The 23,400-nt window shown below is 42.3% G+C and overlaps 1 protein-coding gene across 7 annotated transcripts in view; it reads left to right on the top strand.

Moving 5' to 3' along the window:
• Positions 1–23,158, top strand: part of adgrl3.1 (adhesion G protein-coupled receptor L3.1) — a 70,329-nt gene extending 47,171 nt beyond the window's left edge. For 2 of the 7 annotated variants that reach the window (XM_027014211.3, XM_081714446.1), the window contains 13 exons: positions 707–829; positions 1,144–1,349; positions 1,519–1,695; positions 4,502–4,711; positions 5,676–5,896; positions 10,433–10,499; positions 11,034–11,125; positions 14,392–14,560; positions 15,777–15,905; positions 16,752–16,848; positions 18,041–18,166; positions 18,939–18,956; positions 19,499–23,158. In XM_027014211.3, coding sequence (XP_026870012.1) covers positions 707–829; positions 1,144–1,349; positions 1,519–1,695; positions 4,502–4,711; positions 5,676–5,896; positions 10,433–10,499; positions 11,034–11,125; positions 14,392–14,560; positions 15,777–15,905; positions 16,752–16,848; positions 18,041–18,166; positions 18,939–18,956; positions 19,499–20,406 — 2,543 coding nt within the window. In that variant the 3' untranslated portion in view covers positions 20,407–23,158. The remainder of the gene's footprint in view (positions 1–706; positions 830–1,143; positions 1,350–1,518; positions 1,696–4,501; positions 4,712–5,675; positions 5,897–10,432; positions 10,500–11,033; positions 11,126–14,391; positions 14,561–15,776; positions 15,906–16,751; positions 16,849–18,040; positions 18,167–18,938; positions 18,957–19,498) is intronic. The other 5 variants (XM_081714447.1, XM_081714451.1, XM_081714449.1 and 2 more) reach the window with 3 other exon arrangements.
• Positions 23,159–23,400: the final 242 nt, after the last annotated feature.

Here is a 23,400-nt window from a genome sequence, read left to right on the forward strand (position 1 = left end):
ATTACTCCCCCAAGAGTATCACACATAATCATAAACACATGCACACACAAAAACACACACACACACACACACACACACACACACACACACACACACACACACACACACACACACATTTGCGCTGTTTATAATGCAGTCAGGACAGGCACAGGTGTCTATTTTAATGTGTTTCACACCAAATCATTAAATCACCCTGTTTGAAAACACCATGCCTCAGCACATAGATTCACACCTTCATACATGGTTGAAATATTTACACCTTTATAATGTCAGGCCTGTAAACATGTTTATTAAGGCTGGATTCTGTTCCATGGGCACACACCTCACATCCTTCGAGCTCTTCAAAAAGGACACACTACCTTGTTAACCCTTTTAAATTTAGGAAATGACCTGATTTATTCAGTTCAGCTCTGATATTATACCTTATACCAAAGATATATATTTGCAAGTATGAGACACTTGGGCTTTTACTCCTGTAATCACTTAAAGGTTTGCCTTCAAAAATGCTTATTGATTTTGTTTTTTGGCTCTAAAACAGTGAATATGTAGTTTTAAAGCAGCAAATACTGAATTTGGTTCTAAAGCAGTGAATATGTGGCTAATATATGAACTTTGCTCTGCGCTTACGCTGTACCACTGATGGTAATTCCCCTCCACAGGGACAGGGGGCAGTGTCTGACTTTACATGTATTTGCTGGATTTTCAGAGCTGGAGGTGGCACGGCTGAGCACAGACGGCAACCTGGCAGACCTGACTTTCCCTCAGTTGGAAGCTTCCGGCAACTCCATCCATCTCTCAGCAAACACACTCAAACAGCAAGGACGCAACGGTATTTGGGGTGCCTGCCTCCAACACACCCACTGCCTGTTTTACCTCCGCAAGCACGTCTTCTTCCCCCTCTTTAGTTAAATCTTTAGCTTATGCTATCTTACGATTTCCCTTCTGTGTTTTACCATAATCTGAGCAGAGGTGTGAAATTTTGTCTTGCTCATATCTATTGTTTTTTGGCCATATGTTCGCCTGAAAGTGTTAACTGGGTTTCCATTCATGGCTCATGTAGTGATTAGTTGCAGCCTCTGGTGGACTTACCTGTTAAGTCTAAGAGCGCCACCATGACGACTGCTCTTGTCGCGTGCCCCTCAGGTGAGATCCGCATAGCTCTGGTCCTCTATAAGAACTTGGGCCAATACCTGTCGACAGAGAATGCCAGCGTGCGACTGGGTAGCGAGGCCGCATACCCCAACTACTCCCTCATCGTCAACTCGCCCATTATAACAGCTGCAATCAACAAAGACAGCAACAAAGTCTACCTGTCCGAACCTGTAGTCTTCACTGTCCGACACTTGCAGGTACCACGATGATGCGTGCACATTTCGTGGTGTCAAACATCGCTGTCAAGCGTTTACAGCGGACAGAGGAGCCACCGCCATCGATCGCCAGCTGTCGTCTCATAGGCGACGCTAGGGCAGCCGCATTGATTCCTCACCGTGCTCCGTGTGTGTGTGTTTGTGCTTTCAGCAGTCGGAGGAGAACTTTAACCCGAACTGTTCATTCTGGAGCTACTCCAAGCGCACCATGTCGGGCTTCTGGTCCACGCAGGACTGCAGGCTGCTGGGAACCAACCGTACACACACCTCCTGCTCCTGCACTCACCTTACCAACTTCGCCGTGCTCATGGCCCACGTGGAGGTCAAGGTGAATGGGATGTCTAAAAATCCACTCACACACAGTAATGCACACACACACACATTCAACACACACACACACACACATGCACGCGTGTGCACACACAGACAGAATGCTCACATAGGACACAAACTTACACACACAAGCACGCCCCTCCAAAGCACTTTCAGGTATGTTTGCATTTCTGTCTGGGATTCATGAATAATTATTATAATAGTAATTATTATAGTTATTAAGATTATTACTGTGTTCCAAATAAGTCATTGCCAGCCCAGTCCTCAGGGACTCTCAGATGGTCCCCATTTTGCTCTGATCTATATCCACATCTACACACACTCACTCAGGCATGTTTGCATTTGGGAGTTATAAATAATAAAAGTAACAATAATGATACTTATCATCATTATTACTGTGTGCTCCAAATCAACGTTTCCAGCCTGGTCCTCAGGGACCCCAAGGCTCTCAGCAATACTGAATCAGGTATTCAGCATTCTTTATGGCTTTATTCAGGCGTGCCGGGATTTGGGACAGAGCAGAAATGCGAGCCTTTCTGGGGCCCCCAGAGGAGGAGGCTCAGGGATCACTACTCCGAATCCTTCCCTTAGGGTTCCGCTCCCCGCTCGTTTGATATACATTTTTTTTTTTATACCCACTTTCATTATTTACCATTTCATAAATATTTTGCAGCCCTCTTGCAATGTGCCATTTTGAACATGAGCTGTGCTGGTAGAGAACAGAAGCTGAGGCTGATTAGTTTATGCCTGCTGGTGAATTTATACCTTCAGAAGATTTGATCTTTGGGTGATTAGTGATGTCTGAAAGGTCCGGCCAGGGGAATTTCAGTTACATTTCAGTTCTCTGGGAAGACTGCCTCTTCTTTTCTGCACTTGTTTGATAATCCTGATTCGCTGGTGGTGGGCAGGATTAGACTCAGTGTCTCTTGCAGGGACGAGATAAAAGGAAGTGGAAAGCTCAGAGCGAGAGAAATGCGGCTGGCCTCCATCTTGTTATGCTAACGGCTGGCTTCAGTCATTTTTACTCCTCTTCATTATGGCTCGAGCTCGTTATGGCGTCCCACTGAACAAAAACAATGACTGAAATGTTGGCGCACTAGACATGCTGTTGGGGAAACGGAGAGCATTCTCCCCCTTTCGCTTTAGGTCATGCCGCATCGCAGCTATGCTTGGCTCTCTGAAAGGCAACAACAGGCACAAGCATTTCAGAATTCGAACACTTCTTTGATTGCTGGGTAGGTGTACTGTAGGCTTCGAATGATGGGTTTCAAATGGGATTCCACAGTGGTGAGTTTCAATAGGCCACTTCGGTAGAACATGCAAACACTGAATATTATCCAGGAGACAGAGAGAGGAGAAAGGAGGCAGATTCTTTGAAGTCATTGGACTATTTCTCCTGAGCAGGAGCAGTTCAGAATGTATGTTACCTCACCAAGGCGATGGTTCTTGTTGTGTCTGCCTCACCACAGCTACACTGCCGTGCACACACACACACACACACATACACACACACACACACATTTTTTTACACACACAGACATCCATCACTCATGTGCTAAGGGTAGAAGTTGTCAGCTGGGGAACTGATGAATAGAGATGCAATAAAACTGTGCACGCACACACATACACACACACACACACACACACACAGAAACACACACAGAATCCATGAGAACCTAAGCCAGCCTCACATGTGGCTTACATTACATCCAGCGATTGAGTCCCAGCATATGTGATGTACCCAGATGTGCCATGGCTTTTGTGCATGCAATAGCTGAGTGCTGAAATTTTTAATGCACATGACATAAATGCAAAAGGTCAGTATATACATAAATGTAAATGCTGTGTGCCAAGGGTATGACTGACCTTAAACACACACACACACACACACACACACACACACACACACACACACACACACATCAATGGACTTCACCCACACCCTCGAGGCTGTGTTAATGGATGTTGCAGATAAGTATGAATGATTAATACAACCGTGTGTCTGTGTGTGTCTGTGTGTGTGTCTGTGTGTGTTCACATGGGTGTGTGCTCAACTGGGCCTCAGTGAGCGAACAGTGAGGGTGTTCCATGCTTCAGTGCATCCGTTTCCTAATACTGCAGACAAAATGAATTTGTTATTCTAACACTTGAAGACAAGTATGGCTGCCGACAAATGAAACACATTGTTTCTGCTCAGCAGAGTTCAGACAATGTATTAGGCTAGCTGGCTGCTCTGTGCATTTAAGGCCTGAGGATTAGACAGAGTGTCTCTTCCTCACAGAGGCACTTTGGAATAAAAGGAAGTGTTGCAATTCTCAGAACTGCCTTCCTGGATTCTGATTTAACTTCATGCTTGCCTTCGAAGGAAACCATGCCTCACTGGTTTTGTTCTGGAATATATGTGTTTGAATCTCTGTACGCTCTTTTCATGTGTGGCATTTTTGTAGAAACACTTTGTGGGGAGGAAAATAACATAAACGTACCAATGCACCTTTTCCTGTCTTGTCCTACTCTCTTTCTCCCACATCCTCCACTTCTTCTGCATCTTTCCTCTCTCTCTCTCCCTCTCTCTCTTGGTCTCTGTCATTTCTTTCTCACTCTCTGTCTGTCTGTCTCTCTCTCTCTGTCTTTTTCTCTGTCTCTCACACACCTTTTCTCTCTCTCCCCCGCTCTCTCTCTCTGTTGCCTCTGTCTCACTCTCTGTCACTGTCTGTCTGACTGTGTCTGTCTTACGCAGTCTGTTTCTCTCTCACAGTCTGTTTCTCTCTCTCTGTCTCTCTCTGTCTCTCTCTCTCTTTCAGAAGGCAGATCAGATGCATGAGCTGCTCCTGGACCTCATCACGTGGGTGGGGATCCTGCTCTCCCTCGTCTGCCTGCTCATCTGCATCTTCACCTTCTGCTTCTTCCGCGGCCTACAGAGCGACCGCAACACGATCCACAAGAACCTCTGCATCTCACTTTTCATCGCTGAGACGCTCTTCCTCACCGGCATCAACCGTGCTGACCAGCCTGTGAGTGGCACACGCACACATGCTCACATGTCCGTGTGCCCACGTGCTTAGCGAAAGAAATATTCATTACAAGTAACCCTTATTTTTTTGCAAGGCATGTGAGGGGCCTCTTATATGAATATGTGAATATGAATATGAAAGCCATTAGCGTGATTTTACACAGTGTTGTAGTGATGGGTATTTAGCAGTCCCAGGGCCTAACACCCCCTCCCCACTCTCACTTCCCATTTTAGGCCCTCCACTGTTTCACACACCTGATTCACCTCACATACTGATTATCGAGTCCCCTGGAGCTGATCCAGATTTGACAGGCGGAGAACACTAAAATGTGCAGGATATAAGGACCCTTAGGAAAGGGATAGTGAAATACTGGCTTAAAATACTTATCTGCTAGATACAAGAATATATTAATGCTACTGCTGTGATTTTTTAATAGTGACATTTTATGATGAATATTAAGGATTTTGTAGTGAAGCAGCAGTGAAGTGTCAAAGCGGTGGAAAAAGCGCTAAATTGTTTTATGTTTGCTGATTTTGAAAATGGAGTCTTGGTAAATATGAAATATTTTTTAACTTGAAATATGTTTGAACCACTTTAGATAAAAAAATACATACATAGCATGACTCATACACAGCATAGACACACCATTTCTAAAGCGGTGAAGAATGGCACCCGGCTGTTGTTAATTACCAGAGTGGAGTGGCTCTCTGACCTCCTGCTAACAACAGAAACCTGTGCATGTCCTCTGAGACGCAGAGAGACCGAGAGACAGTGAGGGAGATAATGTGGAAAATTAATCAAGAAAACTATGTTAAGTCAGACACGCTTTAAAATCATGAACAGGGTGTGTGCATGGATGTGTGTTTTGAGTATCTTAAAACTGGACTCTAAATATGTGATGTGGGTTTTGCGTGTTTGGTGTGCGTTTACACGCATGCCCGTTCTGCTCCTGTGTGCGCTTCAGATCGCATGTGCGGTTTTTGCTGCGTTGCTGCATTTCTTCTTCCTGGCGGCGTTCACGTGGATGTTTCTGGAAGGCGTACAGCTCTACATCATGCTGGTGGAGGTGTTTGAGAGCGAGTACTCACGTACCAAGTACTTCTACCTGACCGGATACGGAGTGCCCGCCCTTATCGTGGCTGTGTCGGCAGCTGTCGACTACCGTAGCTATGGCACCGACCGAGTGTGAGTACAGCCATGGTCTGCGGCCTCCGTCGGCTACTTTCACAATGTTCTTGCCCCACATCCACAAACACAGCAATGGTCACCCTCAGTCATTATTACAATCATTACACTCTTCATCTGCAAATTTATTAAGGAGCTCACTCAAAACTTTCACAAGGTAGTTTGTCCTATTTGGGTAGTTATATGTGTGAATAATGAATTACTATAGCAGAAAGCATACATAGAGCATACATACAAATACGTTGAATGTAGCTGTACATGCTTCACAGTACAATGAAAACCATCCATAAAATAAAACATTCAAATTAAATAGTTAGTACAGGCAAAACATATTACTGAGGCCCTTTGGTATTTGTCAGGTTTGATGTTTCTGATCTTTAGACCAAATCTAACACTTCACAAGCAGAACCTGGGTGAACAAAGGAGACATATATTTTCATTACAATTACTTAAAAAACAAAGTCATCTAGCACCCATGTCCCCTGAGTGAAAAATAAATTGCCCCCTTCATAAGAGCACCTTTGCTGCCGAGCAGGGTGTTGTTTTTGTGGTGGTCTTCCAAAGCAGACCAAAAGCATCATGTTGGGATTGCAGTAGATTGCTTCCAAAATCTATCTGTCTTTCACTTTGCCAAGGAGAAATGTTAGCCCACTCACAGCACAGCTTTTGTTCTAAAACACCGGTATGTTTCTGAACTACGAAGCCCTCATTTCCCGTCCTGCTACAACTATATGTTGTTGGATGAAGTCCAGACAGCATTCAATCTCAGACATTTGTGACAATGAAAGATACCTGGGGGGCAATAAAGCAAATACTTTTTCATAGCACAATATGTATCACCTAGAAGAGCATAGATTAAAGAATGCTTGTTTGTTCAACATGCTCTGAGTTAGTGCAGGTAAGTGCAAACACTGTGGCATGTACTGTGAGCTTCTGCACAAGAATAGAACCATACTCAGGTAAAATTGTTATTTCAATGAAATAATGACTCAAGTAATAGTAAAAGTAGCCTACAATAAAATTAGTAAAAGTAAAAAATATCAGGTCAAAGAACTACTAAAGTATTGTGTTTCTTAGTGAGAAAAAAACAACACCTGTCAGCACAGAACTAAACTTTCTTACCTTACTTTTTGTCTAATGTTATGATCATGTCTTGGCAAGCGGTCGTGACGATGTGTGTGAATAACAGTAAACAAGTGGATCTGAGAATAAGACCCAATGACCAAAAACAACCAGAGCTTTTCTTTTAATTCATGCACTGAATACATGAGAACCAATAAATCAAATCAAATCGAAATGTATTTGTATAGCATTTTTTACAACAGATGTTGTCACAAAGCAGCTTTACAAATGTTCAAGTCCAAGCCCCCAGTGAGCAAGCCAAGGGAGACAGTGGCAAGGAAAAATTCCCTAGAACATGAGGAAGAAACCTTGAGAGGAACCAAGACTCAAAGGGGTGGCATCCTCCTTTGGCAAACAATGATCACCACAATAATAACAATTTAATGAGAAAAATAAATAACAAATGAAAAAATAAGCAAGTATTGTCTCATCCAACTTTCTAGAGGTCCTAGTCTTGTCCCGAGATGTGCATGGGTCCAAGACCCATCCCACAAGAGAATGTCCATTAAGGGCAAAGGAGAAGTAGTTGGCTAGGGTGCGGTGGGGTGGGCTACAGGAAAGGACATCAGGGGGTAGTGGGAGTAGCTATGGCAGCTGAGATGAGTAGAGGCTCAGTAACATCATGACATCAGTCATCATGATATCAGTCAACAAACTTGAGTGAAAAGAAAGGTGAAATGACAGCATTATAACGTCCCAGTTTACCATAACTCTCAATGCCCGTGGACCCCCAGATCTACAACTTTACCTAAGATGGCAAGTAGTTAATAAAATGCCTGACTGTACAGATTTTCAGCCTAGCCTTAAATATTGAGACTGTATCTGTATCTCAAACATTTGCAGGAAGGTTATTCCATAGTGTGGGAGCTTTGTAGGAAAAGGCTCTGCCCCTGCAGTAGAGTTTCTTATTCTTGATACTAGTAAAGAGCCTGCAGCTTTTGGTCTAAGTAGACGTGTTGGATCGTGTACTAAGAGTTCTCTAAGGTACTGTGGGGCAGGACCGTTCAATGGCTTGTAGGTTATTAGAAGTATTTTATAATCAATATGAAATTTTACTGGGAGCCAATGTAAAGTAGCTAAGATGGGAGTGATGTGATCAAATTTTCTAGTTCAAGTAAGCACTCTGGCCATTGCATTTTGAACTAGCTGGAGCTTTTTTGCCACTTAGTAGTACAGCCTGATAGTAAGGCATTACAGTAGTCCAATCTAGTAGTCCAATGAAGTAATACATGCATGGACTAGCTTTTCTGCATCATGTGAGGAGAGCATGTATAACTTCAAGATCTTTAACTGTTAGGGAAGGTGTGATTCTGATGCCACTGAGGTTCAATGAGTAATTAGAGTGAGAACCTAGCTGTCTCATATATCACATGCGCAACTGGCTTAAAGTCTTCAGGTATGGCCATGGCCAAAATGATAAACAAAACTCTCTCTTCAAAATAAAACAACTTACATAAATTAAACCCATGAAAGAAAAGACACAAATCTACCCTTACTCCCCAAAGCAATAAACAGAGGAAAAACCCTTACCCAAAGAAAATGGCAGCCACTGCCTACCACCAGTGCACAATACAAAGGAACTATACACAAATATAGAACTACGTATATTCCATAACAAGAAGAAACCATTAGGGGATAAGCAAACACAATACCATAAATGGAAAAAAAAACAAGGTCATACACAGAACAACAGTACAAGTGAATCATAGCAAGTTTCTGAGTCTCTAGCTTTTTATCACAATCACAAGTTTCAAGTCTCTCTTCCTGCTAAGCATCCTCTCTCCATCCATCTCTTCTGAGAGGGGTTTATATATGTACAGGCTGGTCTGAAGGTCTGGCAAGGAGCGTGTGTATCCTGGATCACACGAGGATGAAAAACCCCAGCCCAAACTTGAATGTCAGCATGGGACCCGGAAGAGACATGCACACAGAAACACATTCACACCCAGCATACCTACACACCTACTTGTGCCACACACACAGACGTAATGTTACTATGGCATGACCAACAATAATGTAATCCAGGTGCTACCAACATAACATTATGAAAGTACACAAACAGAACTAGAAATTAAATATAAATTACAAAAATTTCTAAAAACAAAAAAAATAAATTAAAAATACAAAGTACATGTAGCCAAGTAGAACTAGTTACTAAAAACTAAAAATCTGGTACCAAATAGCGAGATGAATGTGTGCTGTACCATCATTTAAATTTGTGTCCTTGAATGTGACGTACGAATAAGTGGTGGTGGGTCTAGCGCAGAGTGGGGCTAGATAAAATAGGTCACACAAGTCTTTAAAAAAAAGGTGGGCTGTATTTGGGGAGGGGCACAAAAGCAGAGAAGACAGAAAGAATGGAATGTCTTTGTCAGTAAGGTCATGGCTGAAACACCACTCCACATTTCTCTGCATAGGGATGGGTAAAAAAGCACTCCTATGTCTGCTGTATCCATGGGATGCACAGCATGGCTCACATGTGCCGCCAACTCTCATGCGTTCAATTCAACTCGAATTGACAGCTTAGATGGCTAGTCCTCAGGTCCTTCATTAGCTGGGGCAGGTGTGTTATGAAGGCTGAAAAATGTTTGCAGATCATGTACTCACAGGCACCCGGGGTTGAAGACCCCCGCAATGAAGCATTACCATAATCATAAAGAAACAAGAAAAAGGTTCTAGCATGAATGCTTCTGATCTCAGTGCCTTATGGTTGTCATAGAGGGGCATCTGAGATTTGCATTATGTCCAAAGTTTCCATAGAGAAATAAAATGATTTGAGAATGGATGATGTCACAAGTAGCACCCTGGCTGCCTAGAAACATGACCAGCTTGGTAATGGATGGAATCTACTAAAAAAGGACAGCCTGCATAGCTTTGTCCCAGTGTACATGATTTGTATGTCCCATTGGAGAGCATAAAGTATTTATAATCTCATTTGGCCTCTATTCATTTCCATATGGAACCTGTTCCTTGGTAATGGGTAATACATGCTTAGCTGCACAGGTGGTTCAGAACACACACACACACACACACACACACACACACACACACACACACACACACACACACACACACACACACACACACACACACACACACACACACACACACACACACACACACACACTGAGCTTTAGAGGTGATCTCATGGAAGGAGAGATGAAGAGTTTAATAATTATAGGCTGTCATTCACGCCTTTATGTTCAGACAGCTATGATATGTTCCAGAAGGTTCTAAAGACATAATGACGTTACGGATGTCCGAACATGATGTCTGAGCTGTCCACACCAGAACCAGTGCATATTAGATTACTTACCTCTTAATTTAGGTTGAGGAGTAATTCTGACTGAAGCACTCTCATTTTTTGTTTCACTCTTTCTCTCCCTCTTTCTCTTATCCTTTTATTTTGTACAGATGCTGGCTTCGGTTAGACACCTATTTCATCTGGAGTTTTATTGGCCCTGCAACTCTCATCATCATGGTAAGAATATCACAATATCACACACACACACACACACACACACACACACACACACACACACACACACACACACAAGGCAGAAAAAATCTACCCCCATATTCATACACACGCATATACACAGAATCACAAGGAGGGATCACAGATAATGTTTTAAAAGAGTCAAACTCTCTCTTTCCTTTTTTTCTGTCTCTCTCCTTCTCTCTCACCCACACACACTCACCCACCCACGCACACACACAGGGGGGCAAGATAATGGTCTTCCGAGGACATTTTGCCAATTATATGAAAGTCACAGTGTGTTGGAGTGAACTTTAAATCCCCACAAGACAGACAAGACACCATTGACAACTGCAGTTAGATAGTGAGAGCGAGCGGGTGAGAGAGAGAGTGCACATGACTGAACCATGCCCATTTTTTTACATATAGGATAAAAAGTGTTTGTATGTTCATATGCTATACATTTTTGCATTTATAATCTGACTGTTTGCATGCGTGCATGTGCGTGTGTGCGTGTGTGTGTGCGTGCTTGTGTAGCTGAATGTGATTTTCCTCGGCATTGCACTTTACAAGATGTTCCACCACACTGCTATTCTGAAACCTGACTCTGGTTGCCTGGACAACATCAAGTAAGTCCTTGTGTGTGTCTGCATGTTTAGGTCTTGTGTTTTCAGTTCTTCTGCATACACATACACTCTGACAAACTTGCAGTTCTTGTTATCATTCCACGTCTCCCTCTGCCTCTTACACATATTTTATCTGGAGAGTTTGGAACTGGAGCGATGATCTAGTGCACATAAGGTGTTTTGAATGTTTGGTCATGTCCCAGTAGTCTCACAACTACACCCTTACTTAAATTCTAACACCCTTGAACAAGTCAGAGCATTTCTGGGGAAAGCTAAATGAAATTCTAAGTATCTCCAATGCTTTCAAATAAATGCCCTACAGATATGTATTGATGGGGTGGAGGGGTTGAGGAAAGGACACACTGAAATGTATTGGAACATGTCCAGTCATTCCTGCCATAGTGTACACTTCTTAGGGTTTAGTACATTGCAGTTGTACTCGCTGGCCTGGCGCTAGACTGCTGAATATGAATCCAGGCTATTTGCCTTGTCTCAGCAATTGATTATTCCATTTGATGTTGATAATTTGGTCTAAAGTTGGCAGAAGAAAGTTATGTGACCCAAATACAGAATGGCAAGTGCAGTGATTATGAAAAGGTTGGAAAAAGAATAAAACATATGGAGATCAGAGGTTCCAGTGGGACCCCCAGCCAGTACACATTGTTGTTCTCTTTCAACTCCAGCTCAGGCAGGCAGCCCAGTTCCGGCTAACTGGGAACCTGGAGTAGAAAAATATGTATTTGAGTTTATATATTTAGACTGGGACCCTTCCCAAATAGAGTATAGCATATATAGAATACTGAGGCGTGGAAAACAGGACTGTTACTAGTGCTGCACACTAGGGAACTTCTTGATTAAGATACAAAAACAAGCATGGATACTCTAAGCTTACAAGTCACTGACCTCACAGAGCTTCCTCTATGAAAGTCGGCATTTGGAATCAGTATGCATTAAGCAGCATAAAAGCCTGAGAGATCTTTATGGAAAAGAGACCATTTTAGACTCTACAGGAGGGTTTTGCAGCACATCTCAAAGGGGCTTCTTTTTCAGAAGAGCCTTCCAAATTGAAACTAGTGTTCATAACAATCATCTGTGACTAGGTCAATGCAGGAAACAACAGCATTTAAAGGGAGAAGGATTATTAGCATTGGCAATGAAAACCATAAACATGTTTATAGTGATACTGGAGGATGTTAGTCTGTTTTAGCATCAAAACCAAAAAGATCAGATTTCAGTGGACTATAAAAGTACATGGGTGAGCCTCTGAACTACTGTAGACAGATTAGTTAACAGCAAACTTCAACCATTTACCTGACACTTTTATCCAAAGTAATGTACAATTATGACAGAGTAGAACTTGAGCATTTCCAGCCTTGGGTTAAGGGCCTTGCTCAGGGGCCCAACAGTGGCAACTTGAACCAGCAACCTTCCAGTTACAAGTCAAGTACCTTAATCACTGAGCCACGAACATAATGAGAAGGTCCAAGCTCAAAGAAAGGAAAAACATTGGACTATTTTTAGGCTGGTCGAAATATTCAGATATTTTTACGATTCATGATGGCTTTAGAATAGGCTCACTCATCACTACAGGTAATGTAATTGAAACAGGCCATACAGCTTAATAGGTACATACTAAAAACTGCTTCCTCACTCAGTTTGTCACTCTTCACTTATGCAACAAGACAGCGATGTGATATCACACTGGCGAGGAAGTGAAGGGGTTTTGGAGTTGCCAACTCAGTCTTCCAATTTCCTGTGAAGCATGCATTTGATTTGCTGGAAGGGAGACAAGAGTCAGAAATACCTCATCACAGAGATGAACTGAAAATAGCGACAGATCTCTTCCCACAGCAGAGCGTAACATATTGGGAATATGTTTAGAGCCTGAAATATATATCGACAGCGTATCGCGATGTTTTCCTACAGGTTGTTGTGCGTTCACCTTCCGCTCACGCCAAATATGCCACGTTGTCAGGCTAACATAAGCTCAGGCTACATTCAGTCTGTTCTTATATGAAGAGAGAAGGTGCCTGAAGCATTGTCTCCCTGTATTATTTTAGCAGTCATGTTGTGGCAGTGAAGCAGATGCTGTGCTAATCTGAGTTAGCAGTTTTATCCGTTTCTATCTTACATCACCACAATCTTCACCCTTAGTGTGAAATTGTGTAGAATGGAAAGTCAATATTTTATACCATCATCATCAAGTGTGTGTGTGTGTGTGTGTGTGTGTGTGTGTGTGTGTGTGTGTGTGTGTGTGTGTGTATGTTTCCTGCTTGTTTATGTATTCCATCTCTTTGAGTTCTGTTTTGGTTTATTTATAATGATTATGAATGATTCATCAGTCTCAATGAGCTGTCTTGTTTCTTCTTTTCTTTTCCTATTCTGCATTTTTGCTTATCATTTCAGCATTCTGTTGTAGGCTTGGCACAGATAGATGCGGATAAGGGCTCCTGCCCAATCAGAATGCGTGCTCTCAAAAACTTGCATTCTGATTGGAGTGCACAGCCTTCTAGTCCATCCTCTCCATTGTTTTGATTTCCAACTCTCGTTGTTAAACTGAGCCTATTCATAGACTTTTCCTGTAAACAGCACATAGACCCTGAGAATACTGGTCCTGCTCACACCACCCTTTCAAACTCAGTTCATCTGGCATCTACCTTAACGTGCAGTTTCTATGTTAAGCAGTACAGCTGATCACTTTATTTATCAATAATGAAAAGAATGACACTTAGCCCATGACTCTCTCTCTCTCTCTCTCTCTCTCTCTCTCTCTCTCTCTCTCTCTCTCTCTCCCTCTCTTTCTCTCCCCCCACTTGATTCTGTGCCAAACTTTAGTCTGCCATGACGGTTCCATTCTGAGCATAAATGACTTACATACTGTGTGCGTGCGAGCATGATGACCTTAAAGAGTAAATGCCGTTTCTAAACAACCATGAATTTCAGAGCTAAGCATGGATGGGCAGACATACAGACATTAAGGCGGGAGCCAGCAGGACATTTGACTCCAGGCAAATAATGGCCCACTCTCACCCATAGTTTATATTCCAGTCCTGCCATTGTTCCAGTTCAACTATAAGCAACTAAAGTGCCGATGTCCCTGGATAAAGTAAACTGGCTCAAGTCATTAATGGGGTCATGTTTAGTTCCTTGGCTGGTGTGCATGTACGCACTACTTTTCTTCTGACATTTTTTTTCTTCTTTCCCTTGTTGTTCTATCTCTCTTTCTCTCACGCTCTCTATCTCATTCATCCTTCCTCTTGCCCTTTCAGGTCTTGGGTGATAGGTGCTATTGCTCTGCTTTGTCTGCTGGGTCTGACCTGGGCCTTTGGTCTCATGTACATCAATGAGAACACGGTGATCATGGCCTACCTATTCACCATCTTCAACTCGCTGCAGGGCATGTTCATCTTCATCTTCCACTGCATCCTGCAGAAAAAGGTAGCAGTTCATACACACTCACACACACACACACACACGCACACACACACACACACACACACACACACACACACGCATGCACACACTTGCATGCACACACACACAGACAGGCGTACCCTCTTGCAGTTGATGTGGGAAAATTAACTGAGATTAGGGCTTTTGCTCCTTGATGAGGGCCACATTATAGATGGACTGAGACCCAGTACTACTCTAACAGCTGTCATAACTCAGAAACATTATTGATTTGAATATCATGCTAAGGGTTTATTAGTGTAATTCGTAGAACCTGCCTGTTATTTCATCACTCATGTGTTTCCCACTGTTTATATTCAGAATATTGATTCTGCTCACTAAAGAGTTAAGATTTTCTCCTCCTCATCCTAACATTCTAATAGAATAATAAAAATATTAGAATATTCTCTCATAGATATTCCCAATCACAAGACAAGTTATTCTTGGCACCAGCCTGTCTTAGTACACTTTTGGGTTTTCTGGGGCAGAGATAATTTAAAGCCAAACCTGTAAATTCTCCATCTTTTCAAATCTTGACCCACAGTCATGCATGTTTGGATTATTTTGGGGTGTGTTGTGAGCTGATTGGTCCACTGAGACGTACTCATGTATGCTGTGATTTTCCTGGCAGGTCATGTGTGATTGCTTTCAACAGCTGCACAAACAATAACATGACGTCCATCTTAACTTCGTTAAAAAGCAATTAGAGTCCTATTATTTTGTGAGCAAGAGGGAGTCAGATTCTGATAAGGGACATTAATGTTTGACTGGAGAGGTTTTTTGACCCAATGATGCATTTCAGGTCCCTGATGGTTAATAACTCAATCAAGTATAAAGGCAGGGAAGTTTTAAAGTGTGTGTATGTGTGTGTGTTTGTTTCTGTGTGTGTCTGTGTGAGAAGGTTTGTGAATGGTTTGTTGGGCCTGAGTGCAGGTATGTATTTGTGTGTGTGTGTGTGTGTGTGTGTTTGCATCTGTCTGTCTGTCTCTTGTGTGGATTTTTTTGTATTTATGACCGAAAGGTCATCCAACATGCTAACTATTAAAGTCACATAAATAAGATGTGTGTTTAATTGGCTGCCTAATGTCAATGTTAAATGTTTTTTAAAGTTAACACACACTCACAACACACACTCAGAACACACACACACTCCACTTAACTTTTTCTTTTAACCCTGGGTGTGTGTGTGTGCGTGCGTGCTTAGGTGCGTAAGGAGTACGGTAGGTGTCTTCGCACACATTGCTGCAGTGGGAAGAGTGTGGAGTCGACAATCTCCACATCAACCAAAACTAACACAGCGCGTACACCTGGCCGTTATTCCACAAACTCACAGGTAACACGCTTTGTCTCACAAGTGAAGTCAAGTCAAGATTACTTTATTGGCATGACTGTGTATAGTACAATATTGCCAAAGCAATATTCAATATCCAAATATCCAAAGCAATATTCTGTTTCTCTGTCAGTCTTTTTCTATCTCTTTATCTCACTCTCTCTCTGTTACTCTCCCTTTCTCTGTCTATCTCTCTCTCCTTCTCTCTCTCTCTCACATGCGTGCACACTCATGCACACAGTCCTAGAGTGATGCTGATACTAATGTTTGGGCTGAGGATTTTCAAATAACTCTATTTCCCACAATGTCACCAACACAAATATATGGATAGCCTCTTACTGCACACATCCTCTACCCTCTGTCTCCAACCCATTCACCCTCACTCCTATATTTTCCACCTCTTTTTTATTGTTGGTCTTGTTTTTATCACAGATTCAGATTCATGGTACAGACATGTTTCCACCTGGTTCAAGCCATCTACCCACATGCTGATCATAAGAAATGATAAAAATACGTGAAAACTCCTAAAAAACTCATGAAGTTCTATTTTTCAAACATCCAACACAATAAAAAATAATAAAATGAATATTTTGTACAAGACATGGCTACCATTAAAAAAACTCAAAGATGCCACTGTAATGTCCCTCCTTAGTGACCCTAGGTGACTGTCCTGTGGGATCTTTCTGTTCTAGCCATATGTACACAAAAATAGGCTAGTGTATTTGGGGTACATTTAGTGTACTGACATTTTGGGTTGGAGATTTTTTATCTGTCTCTTTCACTGTTCACGCTCTCCCTCACTCTGGTCCTTTTTCTCTCTCTCTCTCTGTCTCTCCATCTCTCTCTTAGAGTCGTATACGGAGGATGTGGAATGACACTGTTAGGAAGCAGTCAGAGTCTTCTTTCATCACAGGAGATATTAACAGCTCAGCGACTCTAAACAGAGGTAACTCAGTTCTACACACACACACGCACACACACCCACACACCCACAGTACATTCACAAATTAAACCATATGTCATCACACACACACACACACACACACACACACACACACACACACACACACACACACACACACACATATATATATATATATATATATATATATATATATATATATATATATATATATATATATATATATATATACATTAACGTTTAGATCAAATTATTACATAGATCAAATTATTACATTTTACTTCCATATTTTTCTCACCATAAAATAATAACAAATAGCCTACTAGCCTGAGAAATGACCTTTTGACCCTTGCAAGGCATTTCTGTTCTGCTTTAACTGTAACGAATAAACCAACCAGCCAAGAGCTTTGTGTGTGTGTGGGTGTGTGTGTGTGTGTGTGTGTGTGTGTGTGCATGCATATGCATGTGTGCATGTTTGGGAGGGCAGTGAAAGAAACGGATGGCATCAAAACACTCTTCTAACTTGCTGACAACGGAATATCCCTGCAGTCCAAATGCATCGGACATCTGCTATGTGTGTGTGTGTGTGTGTGTGCACCTGTGCATGTGCACGCACACACATGTAAGTGTGTGAAATTGCGTGTATGTGTGTGTTCTGCTTACCATCAGTCTCTGCCTGTCTTGGTTATGCCTGAATGCTAATATGCATTTCTCCTACGAGTCTCTTTTTAATTGCAGTCCAAATCTGAAATAAAGTGAAAGAAATCGAAGCTTAGTTGCTCAGCTGGTTATAGTGAAATTTTCCGGCAGCTTCTCCCAGCTTGTCAAGGGCCCTTCTTCCCTTTCACTAACTGATCTTTATGTTTGTCGACCGCTGAGCACCATTAGAACAACATGAAGCCCAGTGTGAGTGCACTGTGCACTATTTCCAGAGGGTGTTTATTCACACATTTCCCCTGATGCCCGGGGCCACTGAATGGTATGCAGATGTATTATTGTCTATTTGTCTGCATCATTCTAACTGTTTTGTCTTTACCTCTTTGTTTTTTGTTTTTTTTGTTTTTTTTTGGTTCTTCCACTTCTTTTTAATGTTCTCTGTCTCTCTGCCATTTCCTCTTTCTGTCTTTATTTCTTTCTTTATCTGCCTCTCTCTCTCTCTCTCTCTCTCTCTCTCTCTCTCTCTCTCTCTCTCTCTCTGTGTGTGTGTGTGTTGTAGGTACCATGGCTAATCATCTCATCTCTAATGCACTGTTGCGTCCCCATGGCACTAATCCTTATAACACACTGCTGGGAGAGTCTGCTGTGTACAATAACCCCTCTGCAAACATGTTCAACACACAAGGTTTGCTTCTCTTACACACACACACACACACACACACACACACACACACACACACACACACACACGCTCCAAAAAAAATACAAGCGAATGGTGTCTGCTCTGCATACACTTATCATAAACCCACACATTCTCTACATATAAACACAAAACATACAGAAAAAGTTGAATATGCATTCCATATGATCTCTGAAACATTTAACCCTAGACATGGGGTGACTATGATATCTGCTGTTCTTGTTAAATTAGAATGTGTGTATATGTGCTGTCTTATGTTCTTCTTGTTTTAAATAAAATGAACAATACAATCTTAAATTAAGAGTTCAGAGCTCTTTTGAGATTTTGATTGTTTTTCACGAGTTCCTAAAGATTCTATAAAGAGACCACTTGGAATTTAAAGGAAATTCTGAGGACATATAAAAACCAAATTTTGTGCTTTAAATCATTGCATCCAGACAAATTTGACTCTGTAAGAATACTTTTTTAAAGAGTGTATTGCATAATGGGAATGTTCTTTACAGTTACATTGGCTCCATGTATCTGGCCTTGCAGGTTATGGTTAAAAGCAACTCTGCACTTAGTACTGTGTGTTTTTTTTCTCTGTATTTTTTTCTCATAAACATTTCTTGTGTAACCATCTCTCGCTCCCTCTCTCCCTCTCTCCTGTCTTTTTCATCTAACTTTCTTTCTGTATGTCTTTCTCCCTCTTTTTGTGTCCCTCGCTCACTCCCTCTCTCGCTTTTTCCTCCCTCTGTTCGTCCGTGCTGATGTGCAGCCTCCTACAGAGACTCAAGTATGACTCATTTTTTTCATTACCTACATTTTCAGCTCTTCCTCCCCTGCCTCTTTCTCCTGTGTCTCCTCTCCTCTCCTCTCTTCTCCTCTCTTCTCCTCTACCCTCCTCTCCTCTACTCTCCTGTCCTCTACTCTCCTCTCCATTGAGATTATAACAGTTTTTTTAGTGTTTGTTGCCTAGATAATGCAGTGAAGACAAAATCCTGTTTGATATCTTTAATAAAGTCATTTTGATTTCCTATCATCAACATCCAAGTCACTGATGTTTTATTTAATAGGATTAAATATGCTATCATAAAATCATATATATTAAATACCCTGTGTGAGGTCTTAGGTGTAGAGAATACATGAATGTTTAAATGTAGAGTATGTGGATAATGCAGACAATTTAAGTCATAGATTCGCATTATCTGTTTTAGGTTTGAGGACTTACATGGGCAAACTCTGCATTGTGGCGGGTCATTGGGACTTCATTGGGTTTTTGCAAACATGTATTTACTAGATTAAGCATTTGGTCCTGTGACTCATCCTGTGTTCCAGAGGGCATGTTGAACAACGCACGCGACTCCAGCGTCATGGACACTCTGCCGCTCAACGGTAACCACGGCAACAGCTATGGGATGGCAGCGGGCGACTACCTTACCTACAGCTCCCATGGCAGCGAGCCACCAACCACACTGGAGAAGAAGATCCTGAAGGAGCTAACTGCAAACTACGCACCACCATACCTGAGCACACAGGAGCGGCCAGGCAGCCTGAGCGCCAAGCTCAGCAACCACATGGCCAATGGCGGTGTGGCCAGCTCAGCGTCGGCCATTGCCAAGGACGACGTCATGGTGCTGGACAACCCAGGCGCCTTCCACCGGCACGATGATGCTGGCGGTCTGAGTCTGGAGATCATCAGGGAGGAGTCACAGGCACCGCTCTTGCCACCCAGGCCGCCACCCCCTGATGGCCACGCCCCCCTGCACACGTTCTCCACTCACCGGCGCCTGCCACAGGAGAACAGTGAGAGCTTCTTCCCGCTGCTGCCGAGTGAGGCGCAGGCCGGCCCCCGTGCCCACTCGCCGCTCAGGGACTCAATCTACACCAGCATGCCCACGCTCACTGACCTCCCGCACGGCACCGAGGACCTCATCAATGGCCTCCATGGCGATGAGGACGATGACGAGGATGATGATGAGGATGATGACGAAGCGGAAGAGGAAGAGGAGGAGGAAGGGAGTGAGCTGAGGCTGGCCAATGGCAAGGGTGTTGCTGTGGATGTGGACGACGTGTACTACAAGAGCATGCCGAACCTGGGCTCGCGCAACCACATACAAGAACTGCAGAGCTACTACCAGATGGGGCGGGGGGGTAGTGATGGCTTCATTTCCCCACCTGAAAAGGAGGAGGTATCTCCTGAGGAGCAGCCACAAGACCCCTCCCACCTGGTCACGAGCTTATAGACCTATCCACGCCCACACTGCCTGTGGGCATGTGTGTGAGCGTCTGATGCAATGCACAAGGCACGGGAACCACTACCTACTGCACTGATAGATCCCTAGAGAGTCTGATACCAGATAGCTACCCAATGTACCAATGAGAACCTGAACCCAAAATGAGTTAGCACTAGTAACCACCTCCCGTTAGGACCAGTACCAATGTACCCATCTCCACAAAACCAATTTGGTGTGTGTTGTCTACCTGTAATACTCCACACAAGTTCCCATTACAAGTGAAACCATAGGTGGAGGACTTAACAGATTCTCTTAATTTTTTTCTCATGAAATGAAACCATTAGACATCTTGTATGGCCTGGCAAACTGACCTGTTAGATTGCACTGGGACAAAGTCTACTGATGGACATGGAAACCAGCAGGAGCCACGGATTCCAATCAGATGTCTTTCCCTGGACCCCCCCCCTCCCCACACACAACCACCCACCCACCCAATCCACCGTCCTAAAATCTCATCCATATGCTGTCTGGCTATCTTTGAAACTCCTTATGGATTGCTCCAGTGTGAAAAAGCATACAGAACTGATAGTGACAACCTAGTTGCCATTTTAGATGATTACGTATGTTGATAAGACACTTACCTGGATCTTGACCATACCGAACTACAACCCTTGCAAATACCCATGGTTCTCTAGACTCCGGAGGGCGATACTCTGCTGCACACATTCCTTCCTGTTTAGCTCCAACATTGTTTCTGATTATGAAATCAAAACGAAGCATCTAATCTTTAAGACTGAGGAAGCATCCTTTCTTTTCGTACTTTTATTTTTCTGTAATATCAGCTATTGAGAGGTAATACGCACTAATAACAAAGAAATGGAACAGATTTCTATGTAAAATGTACAGAGCTCTTGCATTGCAAATGATCACACGCATTTCATGATTTTGATATACTTTTCCTTGCATATGTGTTTGTGTAGAATTTAGACCAACCCAGAAACTGTGCTGGTTCTCCATGCTATTACCCCCTATTTCCACAAGGAGTGACCAATCCCACACAACACACATTCACACAGAAAAATGTGAACACATGCTCCTTCTTATTTATAACCAAATATAATACAGTACCACCATTCTTCATAATTTAAAGGCATCATCACTAAGGTTTCATTTCCAATGCAAAATCATTACCATGTTTCCACACTGTGCCGATTTTGTCCAACAGCAAGAATGGATGGCATAAAGAAGTGCAGGTCCAATGCTCCTGTTCCAAAACAGTTCTGTAATGTTCCTTTAATCACGGATTCAAATGTAGATCACATTGAAGTAATAGACATTCACTGGATGCCCTATGGGCAGGCAGAATTTTTCCATGTCTACTAAAATATGTTTATCTACCAATTCAGTCTTGATGCAGGACAAGAAAATAGAGGAAGGAATTAAGGTGTAGGGACAGTTCCCCAGCAAGGTCTGTTGAGTGGAACACAATTAAAAGTGTGAGGAATACCTCTGAGTAAAAGAGAAGCCTTTTAAGATAGGACCTGATCTAGTGGTGATGGAGAGGAAGCAACATGGCTGTTTTTCCCCCCAAAGCCACTGTTTACTCTTTCTCAAAATGAGGCTCTAGGTAAGTAGCTTGCACATTTACTTCCTTTATTTCCCAGAGAAGACTGACTTCCCAAGAGGTGCTTTCATGGATCTGAATAATCGGATCGTCAGTGGGGGAGGGGAGATTTAAAAAAATCTGATCGGCACTGAGACCTTTTTCATTTTTTTTATTATTATTACCATCAATATTGTTATTATGATTATTATGATATCTATGGAATTATTATTTATTCTTTTCATATGCATTCTAAATTGAATGAACTCATAACTAATATTTGTTGTAACAGTGAAAGTTGTTTGCCAACAAATAAAATGACTGAATTAATATTTAGAATATTTTGTTGAGGATAAGTTTGAGTTTGTGAATGTTGGCACATTTGTACATATATAGTTTAAGGGTGCATTCAGCTTGGCAGCTTTGGTTCAATTAAAACAAACCCTGGTGTGATTGCTCTGTTCACATAATTTGTAAGAGCGAGTGAGAACTCTGCTTATTGAACCTTGGTGCACACCATATAAGCCGTTGATACTCCCCTGTAGCAGGTTGGTCTCGATCCGCTTCTAATCGAACTCTGACATTGTTTGAAGTATGAACACAGTACGGACCAAAGGTGCCAAATGGACCAAACAAAGGATGTGATGTCATAAGATGTGAAGGAATTCCTGGTGCTTCACGAGTGTTCAGCTGGTAAAAATATCACAAGATATACACATCCCACACAAAGGCATTTATTATTTTCAAAGTTTGGTTGAAGTGTGCAGTTATTGTTGCAAAATATAAAAACTGCCCAATCAGGACCACATGATGTTTTGATTCAATGGTGAATGTCAGTGTGAACTAAATTGCAACAATGTATTGTTTTCTGCTTTGCTCCGGACCAATGGAACCAAACTACAAATATAAACGCACCCAAAATGTGAAAAAAAACCAAAACATAATATTGTAGTCTTCACGCAACAGATTTGAATTTTGAGCCTTTCTAAAGACTATACACATTCATTCCTTATAATAATGGTTGGTGTGGTCATTAATGAATATGCACATTTGGCTGTAGCACAAGTGTAAACATGGTGTAATTACGAATTATTGATTTCCATGTCTTACCATGCAAACATACTCACCAGTCTGCAAATACACCCAAATGTCAGTCAGCTTGTGTGTGTGTGTGCACATGTTTCTGAGAATACGTTCAACCAAATGTTACCAGTCTCATGAATATTTAACAGTAGTTTTGACAGGCACTTCAGTGTTTTGAGAAGAGAAAGAAGATGGAGATTTTTTTCTCCAAGAGGAATACATAGCTACATTCTCTTGAGGTCTGTCCTGCCTTTGACTTGTGTGTATGTGTGTGAGTGTGAGAGAAAGAAAGAGAGACACAGAGTCAGCGTCTTGTA

The sequence above is a fragment of the Electrophorus electricus genome, chromosome 5 (genome assembly GCF_041902795.1).
Source record: "Electrophorus electricus isolate QZ-2024a chromosome 5, ASM4190279v1, whole genome shotgun sequence".
Taxonomy (NCBI): Eukaryota; Metazoa; Chordata; class Actinopteri; order Gymnotiformes; family Gymnotidae; genus Electrophorus; species Electrophorus electricus.